Source organism: Drosophila eugracilis, unplaced genomic scaffold, assembly GCF_018153835.1.
Source record: "Drosophila eugracilis isolate 14026-0451.02 unplaced genomic scaffold, ASM1815383v1 contig_90, whole genome shotgun sequence".
Classification (NCBI taxonomy): Eukaryota; Metazoa; Arthropoda; class Insecta; order Diptera; family Drosophilidae; genus Drosophila; species Drosophila eugracilis.
The window spans coordinates 3,276,696-3,296,244 of record NW_024573812.1 but is presented as its reverse complement, the minus strand read 5'-3'; the positions used below and the strand labels follow the sequence as shown (position 1 = coordinate 3,296,244).

Here is a 19,549-nt window from a genome sequence, read left to right as displayed (position 1 = left end):
GTTTAAAGGCAGCTATTAGTGTGGATTGGGCTTAACTAAATCGCTTTATTTAAGTTTGTTTTCCGATGGATTTGCAAGATAGAGAGTAGCTCACTTATTGACTTCGTACAATAAAAAACGGACTTACGACGCACTTGGCTTTGAATTACGTTGTGCATAAAGGCGCCTAAGCAATCGGTTGCCGGCCAGGAATGTAAATACTGCGATGGGGATCAGCAGACGCAGTGTCTGGAACATATTGAGTTGCAGCCAAAAGACAAAGAACAGCACCAGGATGCCACCGAAGCCCAGGTGAAAACCGAGTGTACTGGGCGCCAGTGTTAGGTTGGATACATTGATTCCCAGCTTGCCCCAGAAAACGAAAAGCAAAACGAGCGGAGTTATGCACAGTCCGGTGAAAATGTCTGACACAATGCGAGGCGGGCGCTTATCGGGTACACGGAACTGATGAATAATTTCCGGCAGAGGACCAGAAGTGGTTTTGGGCTTGATTTCTGTAAGCAGAGTACGGAGCGTTAGTTTTGTATTTTGCTATTTTTTGTAAAATCTGGTAATATTACCCTTTTCCTCGCTGAATTTCAATTGGACTTCGGCCACTAGCCACTCAAAGGAGTTGGACAGAGAGGCATCGCCCACGGTTAGGTAAATGCTGTAGGTGCCGCTCTGGTAGTTGAAATTCTTTCCATTGTTGCCCACATCCATGTCAAACTTGTAAGCCTTGTTGCTATCCTGCTCGGCCACAAATATGATCTCCTTGTCTGTTTTCTTGTTGTACAGACGGACGAATGCCTGATGGACAGTCAATGGCTTGCCGCTGGATTCCTCCACCAGGACGGCCTTAAGCAGCAACTTCTGAGTGTTGTCAGCAGAGAGAACTTCCTGCAGTTTGCCTGGATAGGCCACACTCTGCTTGCGAGTGGCAGAACTGGCATCAGATTCAGCAATGCCTACCTCTAAGGATTTAACCTTGACACGGCCGAGTACCTTGAACTGCAGGGTTTGAGTGTACACGCCATCGGCACTCAACTCTGCCTGATAGATGCCGCGGGCTGGTTTCAAGCTTGCCAAATCAGCAACATATGTGGTCTTGTCGGAGGATTTCGAGACTACAGCGATTTTCTCAGCCAGCACAGAGCTGTCCTTGTGGGTCACCTTGGCATTGATGGTTTTGGGGGCAGGAGACAATGGCTTGCCGAGAAGATCAACAACAGCCACATTTAGAGTGGGTGACTGGGCTTCCAGCTGCCCGTTGCCAATGAGCTGCACGCAAACGGGTGCAATCTTATCGGCTCCACTAATGGTCTTTAGCGCTTCGATCAATACATGAGCTCCCTTAGCTGTTTGGACGGATCGGCGGCTGAGGAAGTAGTTGGCGAACTTGACAGCCTGTTCAGCAGTAATGGGCAAGGGCTTGTTAAAGGTCTTGCTGACACCAAAAGCACCATTGATGATCAGGGAAGTGATGCTAAGGCCGCCTTCAAATTGCAGAAGCTTGCCGTCAACTTCATCCGCTTGCACGATGGCATCCTCCACGCGGTTGGCGATAAAGGAGGCACTGGCACCAAGTAGTGGAGCAACGTTAAAGGCGTAGCCTAGACCGCTCAGTGTGTCGTCCTTTTTGAGCAGTTCTTGCAGGCGCTTCACTAGTTTTCCCTGAGTGACTTCATTGATTTCCACGCCGAGAACTTTGTGTGTGACAACGCGGTAGAAGATCTCCTGGGAGGTGCCCAGTTCCGAATTCAGGGAACCATACACTTTGGAGAGCAGACCCTCGTCAATTTTCGCGGAGCAACCCAGGTTCCTGCTTGCACCAATGTAGTAGTAGTCCTTTTCAAAACTCTACGAAACGTAAAGGAAGCATAAGAAGAGGTACCGACATGTGGGCGTATATAGAAGAACTCACGTTCAGCTTGGATTCCGCGTGAAGAGCGGCAATCTTCTTGCACAGCGGCTCCTTTTGCGTGGCGTCTGTCAATTGAATGTTTAGGCTGGAGAAGAAGATGGACTGCAGGTCACTTGAGCCGAATCCGTCAACGAACACTTTTTGCAGGCGGCTGAGATCTTTTTGTCCCAGGTGGCTGTCTACGGTGCGGGCACTCCACGTCGGCCCACAGGCGACCATCACGAAGAGAAGAATCAGACCTGGGAGTAAATAGAAAATACCATTTAGTTCTAAGTCGCCGGCAATCTCTTAACCAAGAAAATCAGACAGAGACAGCGAGAGAGCGACTGCTTTGTAGCCGGCGTTTCCTCTGAAAGTGGCTTAAAACCTAAGGTTTCTTGCCGAAAGAATAACCAGCTTACGCACCTAACTTTAACATTTTCCTATTTTACGGTTGCGCTTTAACACGCCGCTTATATTCTATAGGAAAATAAAATAAATAGCTCAAAAAGCACCGCCTGTCCCTCGATATTTTATACACGTCAGCGACCGAGCAGACTTTCGATATTTTTCTAGTTAAACAAACATCGATTGCTGAACGGAAAATTATCGATGTTATTTGCTAGTGTTGTCGCACGCTAGCTATAACAGAGCACTGTTAGTTGAACCGTTAAAACGTTCATAGTAAAATAAGCATTAAAATAATACAATTTTAAACAAGCTTACAAAGTGTAGTGTAGAGTATAAATGCTTGAAAATGGTAATTACACTCAATCTTTATTAATCATAAATAATATTTTAAAACACGCATTAAAAGTGAAAGATTTAAGTGCAATAATTTTTTGTGGAGCGCCTAATATAAAAAGCCATAATTTTGGGGCATTCATTTACACTGCTCTCTCTAAAGAGCAAACTTTTCAGTACACTCATTAATAGGTCTGGTAATAGAATATTTTCTCTTAAAAGTCTTGGTGACATCCCCATCATGATTCCATAAGGTAACGGCAGCGGTACAGTACAGTGGATACTTGTTAATCAGAACTTCTTCAGTTTCCTCATTCTTTGGAGGCACATCCTTGCAGAATTGGTCATAATACTCTGTGCGGTCCTCACCCAAGTCCACTTTAATTGAAGCTTGTCGATTGTATTCCGCAAAGAGCTCCTGCCATAGAAACTGCTCCATTCGATTTTCCCTAGTGGCTAGAGAACCATAACAGTTAGTAACAAAAAATATCTATCATCATTCTAAATTTAGCTTACGGAGCACTTTCTTAATTTTGGGTGCAGCGAAGCTGACTTGAGACTCTGTAAGTTCCGTAGAACATGGCCCAAATGGGAGTACAGCATTATTGCCACGATCAACCATTTCAAAATTAGACTTAAAATATTTTTGTACGATCTTAAAACTGAGGTAAATAATTTATTCGTTTTTCAGTGACAGACTGAAGACTTACAAAGCTACTTCGATATAACAAACTAAAATGGATATTGCTAAGCAACACCTTGTTCCTCTGGCTCCGCCGGACTATCGTCCTCCACTATGAGTGCTACTTCTTTAGGTCGGAGAATACAGTAGTAAACGATTAAGGTGGCCAGAAAGAGGATTCCGCTGTACACAATCCACTCCCAGATAAAGCCAAACCACCAGGACTCGTAGTCCTCGTTAGCGTACCAAATCGAGGATATTGTAATATTCTCGAGCAGAGTGAGCACCAGGTAACCACCATACCACAATCGAATGCTCTTGAAGCACACCCGAAATTCCATTAACACAAATATGTAAATATAAGCGAGGAGCAAGAGGAACAGCTTCCGGCTCCAGCTACCTCGACAACGAGTTTCCAACGCCAGACAACACAACATCAGGCCATAATGTACTCCAACCAGGATAAAGAATGCTTTCGGATAAAAGACGCAGAAGGTGGACAAGGCTAGCATCCTCATGGTAATGAAGGCAATCCAACCGAAGAACGACACCGTTCTGCCCGCAAAATCATCCTGCAGTATACCGTTCACTATTTTTGTGGGCCGTGGAAAATAAAAGTCCACCACGTCCTTGGGCGTCAATGGAGATGGTTTGGGTGACTGTGGAATCAGTGTACTACGCTCTTCGGGATCCTCATCTTTCAACCTGCTGATCAGTAATTTAGGTGGATGTGGGACATTCTCTTTTATATAGAGCTGAGCATTAACCAGCAACATATCCTTGAAGGTTTCCAACTGGGATAGAGGTCTTGTTACTCGACGGCTCTTTCTATGCTCAGTATCCGACATGGTACGTCGCAAATCAGGAGTCGGTGGATCCTCTTCGGTGGGTTTAAGAATAGGTAACTCTGGCGGCGCGGTTTTTGGAGGAGGAGGTGGTGCTGGTGTCTCGGGAATGCTGTCCAATACTTCGATGGTGTTCACATCTCCCAGATCCTCGTATCGTACTTTTAATTTAGGCCTTGTTCCTTGTATCTTCTCCTCATCCGTGGCATTATCCCTCGGAGAGTGCAGCAATGCTTGAGTTTCTAGCTGCTCCAAAGCATCATTGTCCACCTCATCTTCTCCTTGAAAGTGCAACTCATGTGTGGCTTCGCCAGAATTAAGCAATGATTTTCGGGCTCTAAAGTTCTCCATTATCTTGTCTGATTCCGGAAAACTGGTGATGGTGCGCTCCGATTCACGCTTCTTTCGTTCAACTTCGCAGCAGAGGCGTTCATTCTGCTCTAGCTGACAACGATGAGCGTCCACCTGTTTGGACGTGGCCCAAGGGTAATGGCGACCCACCCTCCGCTGACTTTCAATCCTGTGGTAGCTAGTGGTGATGGCAGCCAGGTCAATGGCGGAAAACACTAGGGATAACGCCTGGACAGCAGCTGCAAAACACAGATTATAGTGGTGTAATTTTAGGACCAAGTTTAGGATAAATCTTACATGTCTCATAGTTCCGAAACATATCCTGGGCGAGCATGTAGTACAACTGCAGGATAATTTGTGGAGCAGCCTGTGCATAAGATTGGATCAACAGATACAATTCAATGCTGGAGGTTTCCGTGGCCTTGGTCAAACACATCATACGCTCCACATCGTCGTCGTCGTGAAAGAGTCCATCGATGGCCCAAAACAAACGCGTACAAAACCTTATCGGTTAGAGTTAATAAACCTGACAGTGACCCACATTTCGACCAAACGACTCACCTGTAAATCACAAAGAATGGGAACAGGAAAAGCTTAAGCAATCCAATGCCAAGGGCAGTGCATTTGTTCCGCTCTGAGCAAGCGCAATCTCGCTGCTCCTTAGATACCGCCACTAAGAGGAAGGTGACCAATGGGGGGAGAATCACCAGGACCAGGGTGCCAGCTCCGTAGCCCGGCTCTTTTTGGCTGAAGAACTGGATACTTAATGCCACATCCGAGGAGGTTTGGACAATGTAAACTAAGACTCCCAGACAAGTGGGCACTATATAGGAAACCCAAATACGCGTGCGACTACGGATTGTGTAACCGAGTATATGAGGCGGAGGACTGGCGGCATGGACTTCCGTGTCTGCCATGGTTCTACTTCCTACGGGAGTTTCCCCTTTAGATTCAGTTTTTATAAAAGCGTTCTTTACATCTGCAACTTGCGAAATCCACGATGATACTGACCCACTATGAGTAACCACTCTCTTTTAACCACTATCAACTGAACGGCAAGATAAGATTAAATTCAGCCAAACATTTTCGAGGTGAGAAGTCAACTATTTGTTTACGTTTTTCCGTCATGAATGAGAGAGATACTATTCTAGGGAGTGTCATATAATTATTCTTAAATATAACTTCATTAAAAATTAAAACACTATTAAAAAAGAAGAAGCTTGACTAGGCAATGGTTTTTACTTGCAAAACTAAAATTTGCTTTAAGTTGATTTTTATTCTTTTACAATAGACAGATTTAAAATAGAACAATAAATTTTAGGTGCCATTGCGTTGGATCTAGGAGTCGTACCAAGTCTTCTTCATCCAGTTGGAAGGCTTGCAGGGCTCATCGAGCACCACGAATGCTCCGGGTTGCGTCTGATTTCCGGCTGGCTGTTTGGCCCGACGACATCCCACGGCGTATTTGGGATTTCCCTCGATGATCGATGAGTTCTCGCGACAGCTGGCTGCGTTCTGGAGGACAGATGCTCGCCGGCCGTATCTGGCTGGCTTTTTGGCCGCATTGCCACCCACATCGTCGAACCTGGTGGCCATTGGCTGCTCTGGCTCTTTGGCCTGCCGCTGACGAGAGGTCCTCCGTTTGTGAGGAATCTGCATTTGCGGCTGTCTGGCCTCCAATGAGGAATCGGAGCTCTTGCGTATATTTCCTGGGACCCCAGTTGGCACTCCTTCCAGATCCCTGGGACGCTCCCTCAATTGATAGTTGTACTGAGCCCGGCGATATTCCGGTGTGGCTGTTACCTCTGATGGAGGAACTGTTACCAGGGCAGGAGTTTCCAGAACCTCATCCGGCTGATGATGGACAGAGGGGTCGTGGTTGACACCCGAGGTGGGCAGCCGGAAGCATGATGTGGGCTTTTGGACCACAGGTCGGGAACGCGGAAAATCCTGATAGTTATTCCTGTACTCCGGATTAAACTCAATCTTTCCGCGAAGGCGGAGGAAAGGCTCCCGGGGTTTTCCTCGCTCCGGCATTTCGGTGATGTGGGGGTCTCGGAAGCTCTCGTGGTATTCGGGAATCTCTTTGGTAAACTCCCCGCGCGGACGCAGGTGATCGTCCGTCTTAAGGGACTTCTCTTTGGCCACATGCTTTGGTGGGTCGATGAATTTGTCGCGGTACTCCGGCACCTCGGCATTAGGAGCACAGGTTGCCTCCGAGCCGGATACGCGCAGGTTGTCATCCTTCTTGATGGGGGCGCTCTTTGAGTAGTTGGCATACATCCGGAAACTGTCTCTGTACTCCGGTACGGCTACAAATTCACCCTGGATCTTAATGCTGCTCATCTGGGGGATGGAGTGTGCCTTTTCGGGAAACTGCTGCACAAATTGACGGCGGTATTCGGAGGGTTCCGGAACTTGGCCCTCTTGCTCCCGGTCCACAGCCTGAGCCCTCATCTGCAGGTGGCAGCGTTGCTGCTCCTGGGCAGCCACATCCCGTCTGAACTTATCTGCGGCCACCTTGCTATTGGGTTGATTCCTAGCCGCCAACTCCGACTCATCGAGGAACACCTCGCGTGGCAGTATCTTGGTGCTGGGATCCAGCATGAGGTACGAGGAATTCTTCATGCCATCGGTGGCACTGCTTCCCTCTCCTAACTGCAGGTTCTCCGGATTACGAACGGGAAATGTGCGGGAGCTGTGGAGGGGAAATCGATGTATTTTTGATTAGTCCTTATTCAATTACCGTTTCTATTACTCAGCAAATTGCTGCTGAGATTAAAGGTTATTGATTTCCTACTTTTACTTTCAATAATTTGTGACCTAATCCATGAACCCTCCATACACCCGGCAAAGGGTCTAGTCTGCTTTAAGGGTAAGGATATACTGAACCAATACCTTGTTCTTGGACTTTATATTATTTGCATTTTGGTGTCTGCATTCTCAATAAATATTTAATTTTTAATTTGTTATATTACTATTAAGTAATTATTTACTCACAATCGCAGGTCCTCGGGCGTGTACCAGTGGTATTTCTCCTGGTGCTCCGACAGTAGCTGCATGAATCCCTCCAATCGCAGCGATGTGGCGCGCCGCAGCAAGGATCTGGGACGGGATTGGTTGCCGTGGCCACGGAAGTGCTTACGGTACTCAGACTTCAGGGAGCCGAAGCTGGGCACTGGCTCATCGCCGCTGTAAAGGCACACGTTGCTCTGGGTATGAAGGTGGACAGGTTGGCGGCGGCGGAAGTACTTGAGGTCATCGACGGCTATGTACTCGTGCGGATGCTTGATGGCAAACCGACTGAGATCACCCTGCTTCTGGTTGGCTGTAAGATCCGGCTCGGAGAAGGATCGATTCCAGCCAAAGTCGGCATCAAAGCTGCAGGATAATAAAAATCTGTTTAGGATCGCTTAAACGTATAAGGAACATCCGATTCGTCTTGTCTTTGGCAGTCAACTGAGCGTATAAGTTACGGGTATCGCTGGTGGTCGCCACCACAACCAAATAACAGGTAGGTTCCTTAATAACGGGGGCAGCAAATTTTTCCATCTCCCTCCGTTCCCTTGCAATTGCAATGGAAAAGTCTGGTCTTGGCGGTATGGAGGTGGAGACGCCTTCAGGCTGCACCCGGTCTTGAAAAGGCTGCCAGTAAAGGCATTCCTCCACATCCACCTCCAATTCCATTTCTAGCCCATGGCGTGCTACTGCCATGTTGCTAGGCACACTCACAAACCTCTGTAAACAAACTAATGAATAGGAAAAGGGATAAAATTGCTGCAAATTAGAAAATTGTCTATTGGATTCGACGGGAGCAGACGGTGATCCAATACAGGGTCGATTCAGGGGTAATTTAATTCATTACAGGCCCTAATAACGGGGGCTCTCTAAATGATTTGTTATGGATTGGAAAAGTGGTTCTTAAAAAGGTTTAATTTAAATTGGTATTTTGTTTTTTTTGGTCAATTAAATTGATTTTCAAATGATTTTTAAACTTCAGACCAATTTTTCTGTAAACATTTTTAAAATATTTTTTTTGAAGTTTTTTCTCAAAACTGCTCCTGCTCATATGTGATACCTTCCTCACTCCAATCAATGCCAATCAATAGCTCATGAAATTCCCGACTTTTGTTAGTCCTGACAACGCCCCGACTGAGGTCCTTGGTAGTCCATATCCGGAAATGAGTTTTTTGTTGAGGCATTGCCAAGGACTCGTCGCCCAGCGAGCGAGCCATTAAAAATGCACAAGGATTGCCAGTCAAAGGTGAACCTGGGCGCATGCAAATTGCACTTTTTTTATGGCTCATGAGACCGGGCTAAATGTGACCACAAACACCTGTTGCCGGCTTACCTGTTCGGCACTCACATCGGAATTTAAAGTTTTCACCATGTGTAAAAGTTCTAACGTGTGGGAAATTGTGCCAGCCTAATGGTTATAATTGATGGCTGTCAAAATGTTGTATTATGTGTACGTAATCCAAAAATTTCTTTGCATGATGCGGGGGAGTGTGCGTGATTCAGTAGCTGATTTAGAAACGGAAACAGACAGGAACATAAAAGGTCTGCACGTAACTAGGCCTCAAAAGTCTGACCCAATTTTCCGTGCCAGCTTTCGCTCTATAGAGCAGTCAAGCACTCAAGTCTTCGTAATGAAAGTCCAACGAACGACTAATCTTGACAATGCCAAATGACCTTTGGCTATTTTTAAGAACGTAGCCAGCGTAACGCAACCCATTTAAATATGCTAATCAGCTTGGCCACTCCGATACCTAGACACACATAATTACAGTTGCAGATTTATGACGATTTAATTGCTGTTACACGGCCTAGTCACGCCACAGGGCGTATACGTAATGCAATAAACAAGAATGCACCATTATGTTAACAGCAATAAAAAAAGAACCTAGACAAGGTCAGCCGCTACCGGGATTTCGATTAGGTCTAACATCACTCACTTTAAATCAGTTTAAAAACAAACAGGTCATTTTCTAGGCTAACTTTCTAGGTGGAAAGTGGCTGAAAGGAATGAGGAGCTTTACTATTTTAGCCAGTTTGGAATTTTATTAGGTCATTTAAAGGTGCTTTAAGGTGAACAAAACCTTCTTAAACTGAAGAATATATTATATTACTTTAAAAGTCTATTCCCATAGTTTATATCAACCAAAAAATTGGGTCAGCATAGTTCCTGGTAAAATATAGGATAAGGACTGAATACGAATAAAACCACTTTAGCTGCAAGTAAATAAGGTCAGTTTTATACTATCGTTTTAAAAATTGAACAAAAGTGCTTTAACTATTGGCTAATAGGGTCATTTAACTGGAATAGTGGGAAACTAGAATAAATCCTTACACATCGTTGGTCTTCCAGTCGTAGGCAATCGCCATAGTTGGTTTCTTGTATTTGGGGGCTGCACTTTAATTAAACATTTAATGAGTCTGCACTTTGCGGGAAAAACTTAGGGCACTCATGTTGGGCACACCCTTGGCCAGTGGCTGACCACTATCCCAGCTCCATCGTACCCTCCGAACCGCAAATGACGCCATTCAAGCGCAGCTCGCCGCACCACAACTTGACCGTTCAGATCGTAAATCCCAACTGAATGGTGGCAATGTGCGCCACCAAGAAGTTAGCCAGTTTTCGCACGCCAACTTTCCGACTTTTCCACCTAGCCACCTTGCCTCCCTTCGCCGCAACTCCTTTGCGCTTTTGCTTTTCCAACATTTTCCCACGACGGCGACTGACTTCAGGTGTCACTGGGGGTATTACAACAATGGAGGTCTAAAAGCGGAGATTTCATTTTTTGGGCTGAACTTTAAGTGCTGCTACATGCAATCGCGTAGTTTATGGCCTACTACTCCACCTTTTTTCCTTTAGAAATCAAAAGTTTGCCAGCTGCAGTTGATTTGAATATGAAATGGTGTTTTGAATCCGATTTTTGGCCACCCGCTGCAGCTGTCAGAGTTGAGTTCTTTAACCCAGTTCTCGGCGTTTTGACGCCTCGCTAATGAAACCATGCTTATGAGGCTCCAACGAGCACATTTGCCTGATTTACTCGCCTCTTAACGATTTCATTTCGCGACGCGGTCTACATCATGATAATAATTTCCTTTTCGCCTGGCACGCAACTCCGGAGTACATGGCTTTCAATTGTCATGAGCAGCGGTGGCTTCCGGGCTGCGGATGCGGGTCAAGGCCAAATCAATTCGCCTGCGGCGTCGGAAATGCTGCCTGACAGAGTGTTGTTGGAAACGGATTGAGTTGGATTGGCGTCTACTTTATTGCGTCTATAGCTATGTTATGTTAACTAATGTGTGCACTTTGTGTGTGTGTGTGGGTGGGTGAAGGCGATTAGACCTTAGAAAGGCCCTCCCACCGATCCGGAACTGTGAGGAAATAGCGATCCATTGCGTCGATAAAGCGTTGCTTATAGCGCTCTGGATTGACCACAGTGGGATCCTTGCCCTTGCCGCCCAAGATGCCTGATCCCTTAATAATGGATTCTACTCTTTTGTCCAGGGTGAATGTGCGGATGTAATCTATAATATAGAAACATTAAGATATGGGAGGAAACAGTTAACTTCTTCTTAAGACTTACCTATGATTCCCAACACCAGGACATTGTTTTTCTTGTCCAAGCCGACCAACAAAGAGTAATCCATGACAAGATTTCTCTCCAGAAAAGAGGAATCCCGCTGGATGGCATCCCTAAGAATTGTTTTACTGTGAGACAGCACATACAAAGGCTTTGACCAGGACACTGTAAAAAATAATATAATGTTAGAAAGTTATAAACATTAGTTAAGAAAAATAACGTACTTTGTACCAGATTTTCATCTAGCAGGACAATTTCGCCTTGCTGGTTGCTGGGATCCACCAAGCGGTTTCTCTCCGAGCCCTTAAGATCAAATTTATTTTCAATTTCGCAGCCGTAAAACAGGTTCTCCATGACCATTACCGAACGCTCCACAGAAGAACTGAAGTTTTTAAAATAATTTTAGATCAGTAATATAATTACGGAAAATAATTATCAAAACCTACTCCTTTTTCTTCACGCTGACTTTGAAGACGCCAAAGATCTTGGCCAGCAATGTTGGCAGTTGCTGCTGCTGGCACCTGTCAATGTACTCAAAATATTTCGGAGCAAATGGCTCAAAGATGGTCATGTCTTTTGAGTTCATTTCCTTGAGCACAAATCGATCGTCTGGTAATATTTAAAGTTCATAAATATTGGAATTTCTTTAATTATATTTATAAGGAGACTTACCAAGCGTTTTGCAAAAGCGGGATCCTGATTTACCGCCTCTGGCCTCCCATTGAATACTTTTGCAAAGACTTCGCGCTAAGGCGATTCTGGCGTCCTCTTCCAGATTGGAATCCTCTTCAATATTTCGAGGACCTCCAACGTCGCTGGGTTTGCGCACCAGCTCCATTTCGGATCCAGTACGACTCTGTGAGATTCTAAGCTCCTCGCGCATCTTACTCTTCTCCAACCGGCGGTATAGAGATTTGTCCTGCTTCGGAGGCTTTAAGCTTTTTGACCGCATTGCATCAAATTCCCGGGCGAAGTATATCTTACACTGGAAGTGGCAGCTGTGGTCCTGGAACGCAAGTGTGATATGAGGACTCGGTGGTTGCTTTGTGCGCTCCTTGGCCTTCTCCTCAGACTCGGATGCCGCGGCTACTGGGGGAGGAACTGTCACACTGGGAGCGGCACTGGTATTGCTTGAAGTGCGCGAAAGGCTGGGACTGTCTTCGGCATCGCTAGTGCTCTCCGCCAATGGTATCTTTCGCTTTAACTGCGGACTTGAATGAGCAGCAGAGGCAGAGGCCGTATTAATGTTGGCCTCCGCCTCATCAATCGCTTTTTGATAATCCGCAGAGGTCAAACTATAAGCAATTACTGAACTTAAATCAGTTTCTCTTACGTGAATGGGAATACTGCCCATCGGAAGCGTCAGATGATCCTGCGCGGGAAAAGGTGACTGTAACGGGTTAACTTGGTTTGCCGAGGGCAGCAGCTGGGTAAGAATCTTCCTTATGGACTTCTTATCCGAGTAAACGTTTACCGTAGAGGCTAGTAACTGGTCAATAGAGAATTTCTTCTCCAATACTGTTTGACTTGTCGATGTATTAACTTCTGTATCCTCGCTTGGACACTCCAAGGGATCACTATCTTTTGGCAAATTGGAACTAGTAGCTTTTAAGGAATCAACAGGCTGAACCTGTTCCGGCCTTAATTCCTCTGTGCAGATGGTTCCAGAGTCAATGTGATGGGCTTGCTTCGCGGTCAACTTCTCAATCTCTTGCAAGCGAGGACCCCACAACTCAATGCTTTCTGCCAGAGCTCTTCTCGCCATGGCCAGGGCATCACCGGTGTCAAAAGCAGTTGCTCTGCTGTCTGTGAGCAGCGTGTGTACGATTTCAATCTTTTGCTTAAAGATAAATTGGTCGTTAGTGAGCATGGTTTTCAGTTGCTGCACCAGTGGCGAGTTCTCCTCCTCGGTGGCAAGGTCAGCAATACGCTCATGAATTCTGTTGTACACCTCATGACCCCGCACCGAGAAGTTCTTGATCTCCTCCTGGGCTTGGGAGCTTGGAAACGGTGGTGGCAGATCCAGTTGTAAAGTCAATGATGGAAGATCCGTTTCCCAAACCTCAACAGGCGTATACTGGAACTTGGCACCCACTCCCCGGAAACTGAAGTGGTGTACATAATCCCGATGTAAAGAGTGCTCGCATGGACTGGCATTCTGTTCTGCGTCCGCCGGAGGAGTTCGCCGCTTGTAGGCATGGCCATGGAATCGCATCTCCAGGTACTTGGCCAACGAAAGGCACTTAGCGGAATCGGCGAGTGGAATCGTGGGTGTCGTAGCATTACATATACTGCACCATGAGGTGAAGTATATACGCTTCGGGTCGGAACGTGTTAAGTCCTCAGTCAAGTAGACATGGACACATCCCAGCGAGTGGACATAACGACGTACATGACCCAGCATTGGTAGATTACAGGACGGACACATCGAGTTAAAAAGGCAGCAGTAACGCTGAAGAAACTGTTCCAGCATGATGTCATATTGGCCGTAAAACTTCATGTCCAGCATCATGGGTAACTTGCAGAAAGACGAAACGCCCTTGGGATTGTAGTGGAAGCTGCAGAAGAGCACCGGTAGGCGCTGATGGTTTTGGGGATCCAGGGCATCCTTATACAGCTGTTCCTCACTGACCTTTTGCGGTCGCTGAATGACTTCCGCGTTCTTTTTCTTTGGCCTGAGCACTGTGGGATAAATGAGTGGCAATGATAAGGATTTATAGATGGATAGAATGTGTTGCTTACTAGGACCTTTGACCTTGGGTAAGCGACCGCCAAAAGAGCGGAATTCAGCCAACTTTGATTGAATATCGCGACTGCTAGCAGGTGCCGTCATCTTCATCTGCACAAAATCATGAGCTGGAAGTAACTGCATTTGCTGGTTCTCTTTGTTTCCTGGCTCCGATTTGGTAGATTCGCTGTCTCCCATGCTATCTGGCCTCTCCAATCCCGTACGTGACCATTGCTTGGAGAAGTACAGCTCGGCGGGAAAGAGCTTGCGCAGCTTGCATTTCCTTCCCTGCTCAGTTTCCAAATAAGGAAGTGGGAATGTCAAGAAGGGACTGACAGAGAGCAGCGTGGAACTTAGTGCTGTGCGGAATCTGTTGTCGTATCGCGGTTCCACAGCAAGTGCCACAACCACGGGAGGAGCACAAGGCGAGGTGGATAGGGCTTCGGTTTGTGTCGCACGCAATGGATCCGTAAAATCAGACACATTCTCGCTGATAATCGTGGTGATTTTATCCTCAGATTTGCGTTCCACAATAACTGGTCGCTTAGCCCGAAGCTCTGCCTCCGTTTCCGTTTTAGGGCTCGTTTCCTTGGAGTCGAATATCGAAGGCTTTGGACTAAGCGGTTGGGCGAACTCGTTCAGCAGGAAAGACATCTCCAAGCGCCAATTATAACGAGCAAAAAGTAGTGCCGATGCCACTCTCTTGACCCTGGTGAGTTCTGCATTGCTGCCTCCCCTTAGGAGACATGTGTATCCGCGTGGATTGGTTAGCTTCTCAAAGAACATCAGAGTTTTTCCATTATAGTTTTTTATGTAAAAATCATTACACTGGCCAAGTTTGGGCATGGTTATATTCGACTCAATAGAACTGACAATGTCGCACTGTAAAGTACGTGACAGACGCTCCATCACTGAAAGTTTCACATCCAAGACTAGGGTTACTCCATAGGATCTCAGAAGATCTTGGGCAATGCCTGCCACATTTTTATGAACAAGCACAATGTTGGGCGTGAAGCTCATGATGCGAGCACAGACGTTGCGGAGGTACTCTTTCTCCTGCAACAAAACTGTCTCGATTGTCACAAACTTGCCCTCTATACGCTCATAAACAATGGGGCACTGTAGCAAGAGGATACGGGGAAAGGGCACATGAGTGGCCATATCTTTGTGTGCGACATTCTTTGAGAAAGCCACTCCATGCACAATTTTAGAGTCCTTGCGTCTGCCACCCGGCACCTTTTTAAAGTTCACATAGTTGCGGATATCCATTAGATCATTACTGCAGTGCTCCGGCTTGAAGTGGTTTGCTGCCGTGGAACAAAGCATCTGGAGTACCTTGTCCCATTCCTGGTCTAAGTTATTGGCGCTCAACATTTGTGCCAGCAGCTGCTCTTCGTGCTCGCAGTAGGATGCCAGAAGTTTAGAAGTGGCTGTGGTAAAGCAGCGATCATTTTCAAGTTCGTTTTCTAGCTCCTTTTCCTTCTCTTCTGCTGATTGATCCATCGACTTGGGCGGCTGTGGTTCTGCATGAGGAGCTGCTTCAAACTGGGGGCTCATTGTGCGGGACGTATCGGAACTGGTGCTCTTTGAAAATTTGTAGTGTAGCGTTGGGTCGAACTCCATCTGCTCGGGATCGGGTACGATTGGTTCAAGGAAACCAGCAGCCAGCATTGCATTCAGAATGGCTACCGCCTGCACCTCGTTTGCTGATTTATTATTGCTGTTAAGGAATTCGATCAAACTCTGACCACAGTTCTGAGCAGGGAGCTCCCGCTGCATTTCCTCGTGCAGGGTGATCAAAGAGTTTGACTGCTGCAGAATGTTCTTGCGATCGTCTATGGAAAGGGTGGTATAAGTTGGATGTGAGCTGAATCTCTCCTCCTGGTATCCAACAGATGTCTTTCGCGAAAGTGGTGGTCTCTGCAGCTGGGGATTCTGTGCATGCGGTGTGCCACTGTCTTGGACCTCAAGTTTGTTGCTCAAGTGCTGTTGCAGTGCTTGCAGGTCCTGTCCCATATCAGAGCTGGAGGACTTCAGGAAAGTGAGCACTATCTTTGAGCAGTAATTGCACACCTTGAGATCGCCATCACAGCGGATGATCATGCCTGGAACCACCTGATTGCAGCACTTGGAACAGAATATCTGGCCGCACAGCCTGCAGTGGTGTTTTCTACGGAACGTGGAAAACTTCTGGGAGCAGTCGTAGCATTCCTTGGCCTTCGAATCGGGCATCCAAAAGCGCTGCAGCTCTGTGTCCTTATAGTTACGCAGATCCTGAAATAAATTAATGAATTAAAATATTTTTATTAATAATATCATGCACTCTTCCAAAAATAATTAAATTAATGGAAAAGATAAAACAATTTTTGGACTTTTTTAAAATATATTTCGAAAGCTATTTTAAGCCACTTTGAATATGGAATTCGTAAATAGAAACATTTGATAATAGGATTGTGGGCCGTGTTGTGAATCATTGTTTAGGTTTTTTTGCTTGAAAGCGATAATGGGTTATAAATTGTACTCACATTATTGTTTTTTGTTGCCACAATATTGCTGATATGCTTTAGCACGTTAGAAACTGTGCGCCCCTGATTCGCTTCGCTGATTGGCACTGGCAGCGCCTCGACACGTTCACTGGCCTCGGAATCCTCGGCGGCTGTGTTGCTGGAAGTGCCTGTGCTTTGCGACTCACTATTGGTCCTTAGGCTGAGAGTGGTGGGTGGCTGTGGACGACCCGAGCTCACGCTAGAGGTTTCCACATCGGTACCGACCTCAACGTTCGGTGTCTGGTTTTCACTGAAAAACTGTGACTTTCCCACCACTTGAACGGTCTGCGAGGAGGCATTGCTGCTGCTCCCGCTGGATATATCATTGACGGTATTGTAGCTCTGGTTGTACACATTCTGGATCTTGTTTACAACTCGTCCGAAGAGCGACTCCGGCTTGTCTTCGAAGTTACGAGCAAATTCGGTTAACTTAGATGGAGAGTGCAGGTGCTGATGATTTAAGCTGTTGCTTTGATTGTTGCTAGTCATGTTGTCGGGGTGTTAGAAGTTGAGCCTGAGGCGCCAACAGGCTGGTGGGCGAGGCGGTGGCGCTCGCCTGTGGACTCGCCGTCCTTGGTTAGATAGAGGTGATGTTGAGCTGATCGATGAGGGCTGCGTCCGGTGCCAGGGAACCCAGCGCCAAATCAGTCCACTTTTGCTCCTATCGGAAGCCATACCATATAAACAAAAATAGACCATATAAGCCCAAGGATTTCTTACCTGCTCGCTGACCGTCAGGTGTGAATCACCGCCGTCTGCCTCTGGATCAGGTAGCTTTTCGCGTGGCACTAGAATCTGGTCGAAAGGCAGAACTTCCATGCGCCAAGCATTGTCTACAATGTCCAGCAGCAGATCATCGATCGGTGCCTGTGGCAAGATATAAAACACAGGGTATAATCTTGGCAAAACCAGTGAATCAAGACAACGCCCCCGCAGCGCAATTACGTCACTCTGCGGTAGTGCCCGAAATACTGGAGACGCGGTATTGCTAGCGTATTTAGATTTATCACAATGGGCGCCTTGATAAGTACGACTAATTGCTGTGAAGCGATAATTTTGCCACAGCCACAGGCTACGTAGTAGTACTTACTATCTTTCGGCCGGTCATTCAACGACTTGCTAGTGCGCGTGGGCAATGAATTTGAACTTACCTGGCTATCCATAACTTATGGAACAGTTTAATCTAAGATTGAGCAGCCCTCAACTGCTTGCCGATTGTTTGTTTAGCCTCTTTTCGAGTGATTTTGTAAACAATTAGCAAACAATTGTGTTTTGTTAAAAAAACAGCTGTTCGGGGATGGACTTCGTGCGATATATGTTATCGATAATATCGGTATGCATTTTCTAGCTGTCTATCAAAAAGCAATCGTTTTTATCGCCTTTTGAATTATTGTTTGTTTTTTAAACAAATAAATAGCTGAAAAGTCAACAAAAGATCAAAACAACTAATTTGTACTTAAAGATGCAGTATTTATTGACAATTAGCGTAATTGGGAGAAGATTTCATAATTCAGGGAAATAAATTTGTAGATATTTTGCAGTAATGTTCGTTATCGAATTAGTAATTTCGTTCCTGATTTAAAGTCGACAGATCCATAAGTAAGCTTTTATTTTAAATAAGCATGCTAATTTGAAAAATAAGTTTTTTCCAACATACTAGTATCCTGATTAGGCTGCTCAACCGATCGTATCTGAAATAAATTGGATTTTTTATGTTATACATTTTTGTTTATTTTTTGTGTTTTATCCATGATATTTGTCTTGGACCTACATCTGCAATGAATTAAATTGTAATGATTAAAGGATTTCAAAATTGGCATAAAACTATAGCACTTATACGACTATATGTAAATATACATAAATATTACAGTCCAATATATTTATACATTTTTAAAAACAACCAAAGTTTTCCAGCTCAGATATTCGATCTTGTTGACTGTTCCATTGAACAACTGACTAGATGCAGCATAGCGCTCTTTAAAATCGCTTTTCAACGTCAGCTATGCCGACATCTTGCCAATTTACCAATAGATTTTTGGGGTATACGATCGATCTGACATAACTCGAAAAACCAAGTTCGCACACAATTCACCAAAAAATTCTCACTGGGCACAAAATGATCTTCTATTACTCGCTTGTTGTCAATGGCTTTTATCAATGAAACGCTTGTTGTTTTGAAAAGCACTTAACAAGTTTTGTGTGCCTATGTTGTTGGAATGGTTAGTTGACTGGCTGTGGACTTCTGGTTTTCTGGCCCGCTGGATTGGATTGTTTTTGGGCTCCCGGACGATGGCAAACTGTAATCCGTCAGCGGTGGAGACTAATTGGCAACTGATTCCGATGCCGAGCAGCGAGCTCAGCACCACACCTCGGCAATTGAAGAAGTTTCAATTAGTTGGCATTTGACACTCACACATGGAAAAGAAACGGGGATTGCGGTCCGTTGCCAGCTCACGCACACCATCGCAGAGTGGGGGTGATATCTGTACAGGCTTACCTGTACACGGCGACAGGTAGCCAGTGGCAAGGAGAGAAGTGTTGTGAGGTGAGGCCAGGTGAGACGGCGCACCGCTTAAGCCGCTTTTTAGCGCAATGCCGTCTGCCCGGAATATTAATGAACTCCCTTTTGAGAAAAATATGAAATGAAATAAAATTTTGTTGCCAACAATAGCCATGTCCACGTCCGAGTCGTTGTCGTTGTCATTGTAGTTTCGGAATTGGAATTTGTCGTCCCGCATCGAGCCCCAAAAATGCATTGGCCATGGCCACCAATTCAGCGCCAAACACGGCGCATGCGCAGCGATAGCTACTTCCGCTCGAAAAGATATAGAAGATATTGAAGGAGTAAGGGCGTAGATCTTACCGGGACGATTACTTCGAAGCGACTATAGAACGTTGGTTCGTTCTTGGGGCTTCTGTGAACCATCTATAGGCATTACATTACAGATATTTATGCGCGATTATACAAAACAGTCACGTGCCGGTCTTTTCTATATACATATCAGTACAAATACTGGTCTGGGGACTTACACCTATATATATTTTGTATATATTCTCTGACTGCTATTTATATGTGGGAATATATATGCATACAGAAAGGCGGAGAATGTTACTCACGACCGATGTCAAGCTCCAGGCAGTAGTGAAGCCTCTTCTTCTCTCCCTGGATTATTGGTAT

General features: G+C 45.7%; 6 protein-coding genes across 7 annotated transcripts; all 6 read right to left on the bottom strand.

Moving 5' to 3' along the window:
- Positions 1-15: 15 nt before the first annotated feature.
- LOC108113046 (dolichyl-diphosphooligosaccharide--protein glycosyltransferase subunit 2) lies at positions 16-2,446 on the bottom strand. Its single transcript, XM_017223476.1, has 4 exons — positions 2,309-2,446; positions 1,904-2,142; positions 561-1,839; positions 16-494 (listed from the first exon to the last, which is right to left on the bottom strand). Exons 1-4 carry the CDS (start codon positions 2,319-2,321, stop codon positions 124-126), a joined length of 1,902 nt encoding a protein of 633 aa, XP_017078965.1. The 5' UTR covers positions 2,322-2,446; the 3' UTR covers positions 16-123.
- A 194-nt stretch (positions 2,447-2,640) lies between these two features.
- LOC108112256 lies at positions 2,641-3,344 on the bottom strand. Its single transcript, XM_017222078.1, has 2 exons — positions 3,143-3,344; positions 2,641-3,082 (listed from the first exon to the last, which is right to left on the bottom strand). Exons 1-2 carry the CDS (start codon positions 3,246-3,248, stop codon positions 2,784-2,786), a joined length of 405 nt encoding a protein of 134 aa, XP_017077567.1. The 5' UTR covers positions 3,249-3,344; the 3' UTR covers positions 2,641-2,783.
- On the bottom strand, positions 3,290-5,540 carry LOC108112255. The gene is made up of 3 exons (XM_017222077.1): positions 5,066-5,540; positions 4,802-5,007; positions 3,290-4,743 (listed from the first exon to the last, which is right to left on the bottom strand). The coding sequence occupies exons 1-3, from the start codon at positions 5,419-5,421 to the stop codon at positions 3,374-3,376; spliced, it is 1,932 nt and encodes a 643-aa protein (XP_017077566.1). The 5' UTR covers positions 5,422-5,540; the 3' UTR covers positions 3,290-3,373.
- A 298-nt stretch (positions 5,541-5,838) lies between these two features.
- Positions 5,839-8,191, bottom strand: LOC108112898. The gene is given in 4 exon segments (XM_017223256.1): positions 5,839-7,202; positions 7,505-7,885; positions 8,045-8,145; positions 8,147-8,191. Coding segments are annotated over 4 exon segments (1,887 nt in total). The 3' UTR covers positions 5,839-5,842.
- Positions 8,192-10,758: 2,567 nt separating this feature from the next.
- On the bottom strand, positions 10,759-16,860 carry LOC108112896 (putative 1-phosphatidylinositol 3-phosphate 5-kinase). Its single transcript, XM_017223253.1, has 7 exons — positions 16,351-16,860; positions 13,840-16,099; positions 11,770-13,779; positions 11,544-11,706; positions 11,322-11,479; positions 11,101-11,262; positions 10,759-11,041 (listed from the first exon to the last, which is right to left on the bottom strand). Exons 1-7 carry the CDS (start codon positions 16,858-16,860, stop codon positions 10,854-10,856), a joined length of 5,451 nt encoding a protein of 1,816 aa, XP_017078742.1. The 3' UTR covers positions 10,759-10,853.
- Positions 16,861-16,922: 62 nt separating this feature from the next.
- On the bottom strand, positions 16,923-17,675 carry LOC108112897 (anaphase-promoting complex subunit 13). 2 transcript variants are annotated; one of them, XM_017223255.2, is made up of 3 exons: positions 17,523-17,675; positions 17,092-17,238; positions 16,923-17,032 (listed from the first exon to the last, which is right to left on the bottom strand). In XM_017223255.2, exons 1-3 carry the CDS (start codon positions 17,532-17,534, stop codon positions 16,949-16,951), a joined length of 243 nt encoding a protein of 80 aa, XP_017078744.1. In that variant the 5' UTR covers positions 17,535-17,675; the 3' UTR covers positions 16,923-16,948. The 2 variants fall into 2 exon arrangements, with proteins under 2 accessions (XP_017078744.1, XP_017078743.1); XM_017223254.2 differs by lacking the exon at positions 17,523-17,675 and adding an exon at positions 17,462-17,500.
- Positions 17,676-19,549: the final 1,874 nt, after the last annotated feature.

Bases quoted from the DNA above. Each gene is read 5' to 3' on its own strand.
- LOC108112255 (XM_017222077.1), bottom strand. From the start codon at position 5,421: ATGGCAGACACGGAAGTCCATGCCGCCAGTCCTCCGCCTCATATACTC. The intron at 5,008-5,065 runs GTGAGTCGTTTG...CTAACCGATAAG, and splicing joins CCATTCTTTGTGATTTACAG to GTTTTGTACGCGTTTGTTTT. The intron at 4,744-4,801 runs GTAAGATTTATC...TGTGTTTTGCAG, and splicing joins GTTTCGGAACTATGAGACAT to CTGCTGTCCAGGCGTTATCC.
- LOC108112256 (XM_017222078.1), bottom strand. From the start codon at position 3,248: ATGGTTGATCGTGGCAATAATGCTGTACTCCCATTTGGGCCATGTTCT. The intron at 3,083-3,142 runs GTAAGCTAAATT...ATGGTTCTCTAG, and splicing joins CAAAATTAAGAAAGTGCTCC to CCACTAGGGAAAATCGAATG.
- LOC108112897 (XM_017223254.2), bottom strand. The intron at 17,033-17,091 runs GTAAGAAATCCT...GGCTTCCGATAG, and splicing joins ACCTGACGGTCAGCGAGCAG to GAGCAAAAGTGGACTGATTT.
- LOC108113046 (XM_017223476.1), bottom strand. The intron at 1,840-1,903 runs GTGAGTTCTTCT...TACGTTTCGTAG, and splicing joins ACGCGGAATCCAAGCTGAAC to AGTTTTGAAAAGGACTACTA. The intron at 495-560 runs GTAATATTACCA...CTCTGCTTACAG, and splicing joins GAAATTCAGCGAGGAAAAGG to AAATCAAGCCCAAAACCACT.
- LOC108112896 (XM_017223253.1), bottom strand. From the start codon at position 16,860: ATGACTAGCAACAATCAAAGCAACAGCTTAAATCATCAGCACCTGCAC. The intron at 16,100-16,350 runs GTGAGTACAATT...AATTTATTTCAG, and splicing joins TGGCAACAAAAAACAATAAT to GATCTGCGTAACTATAAGGA. The intron at 11,707-11,769 runs GTAAGTCTCCTT...AAATATTACCAG, and splicing joins CCGCTTTTGCAAAACGCTTG to ACGATCGATTTGTGCTCAAG.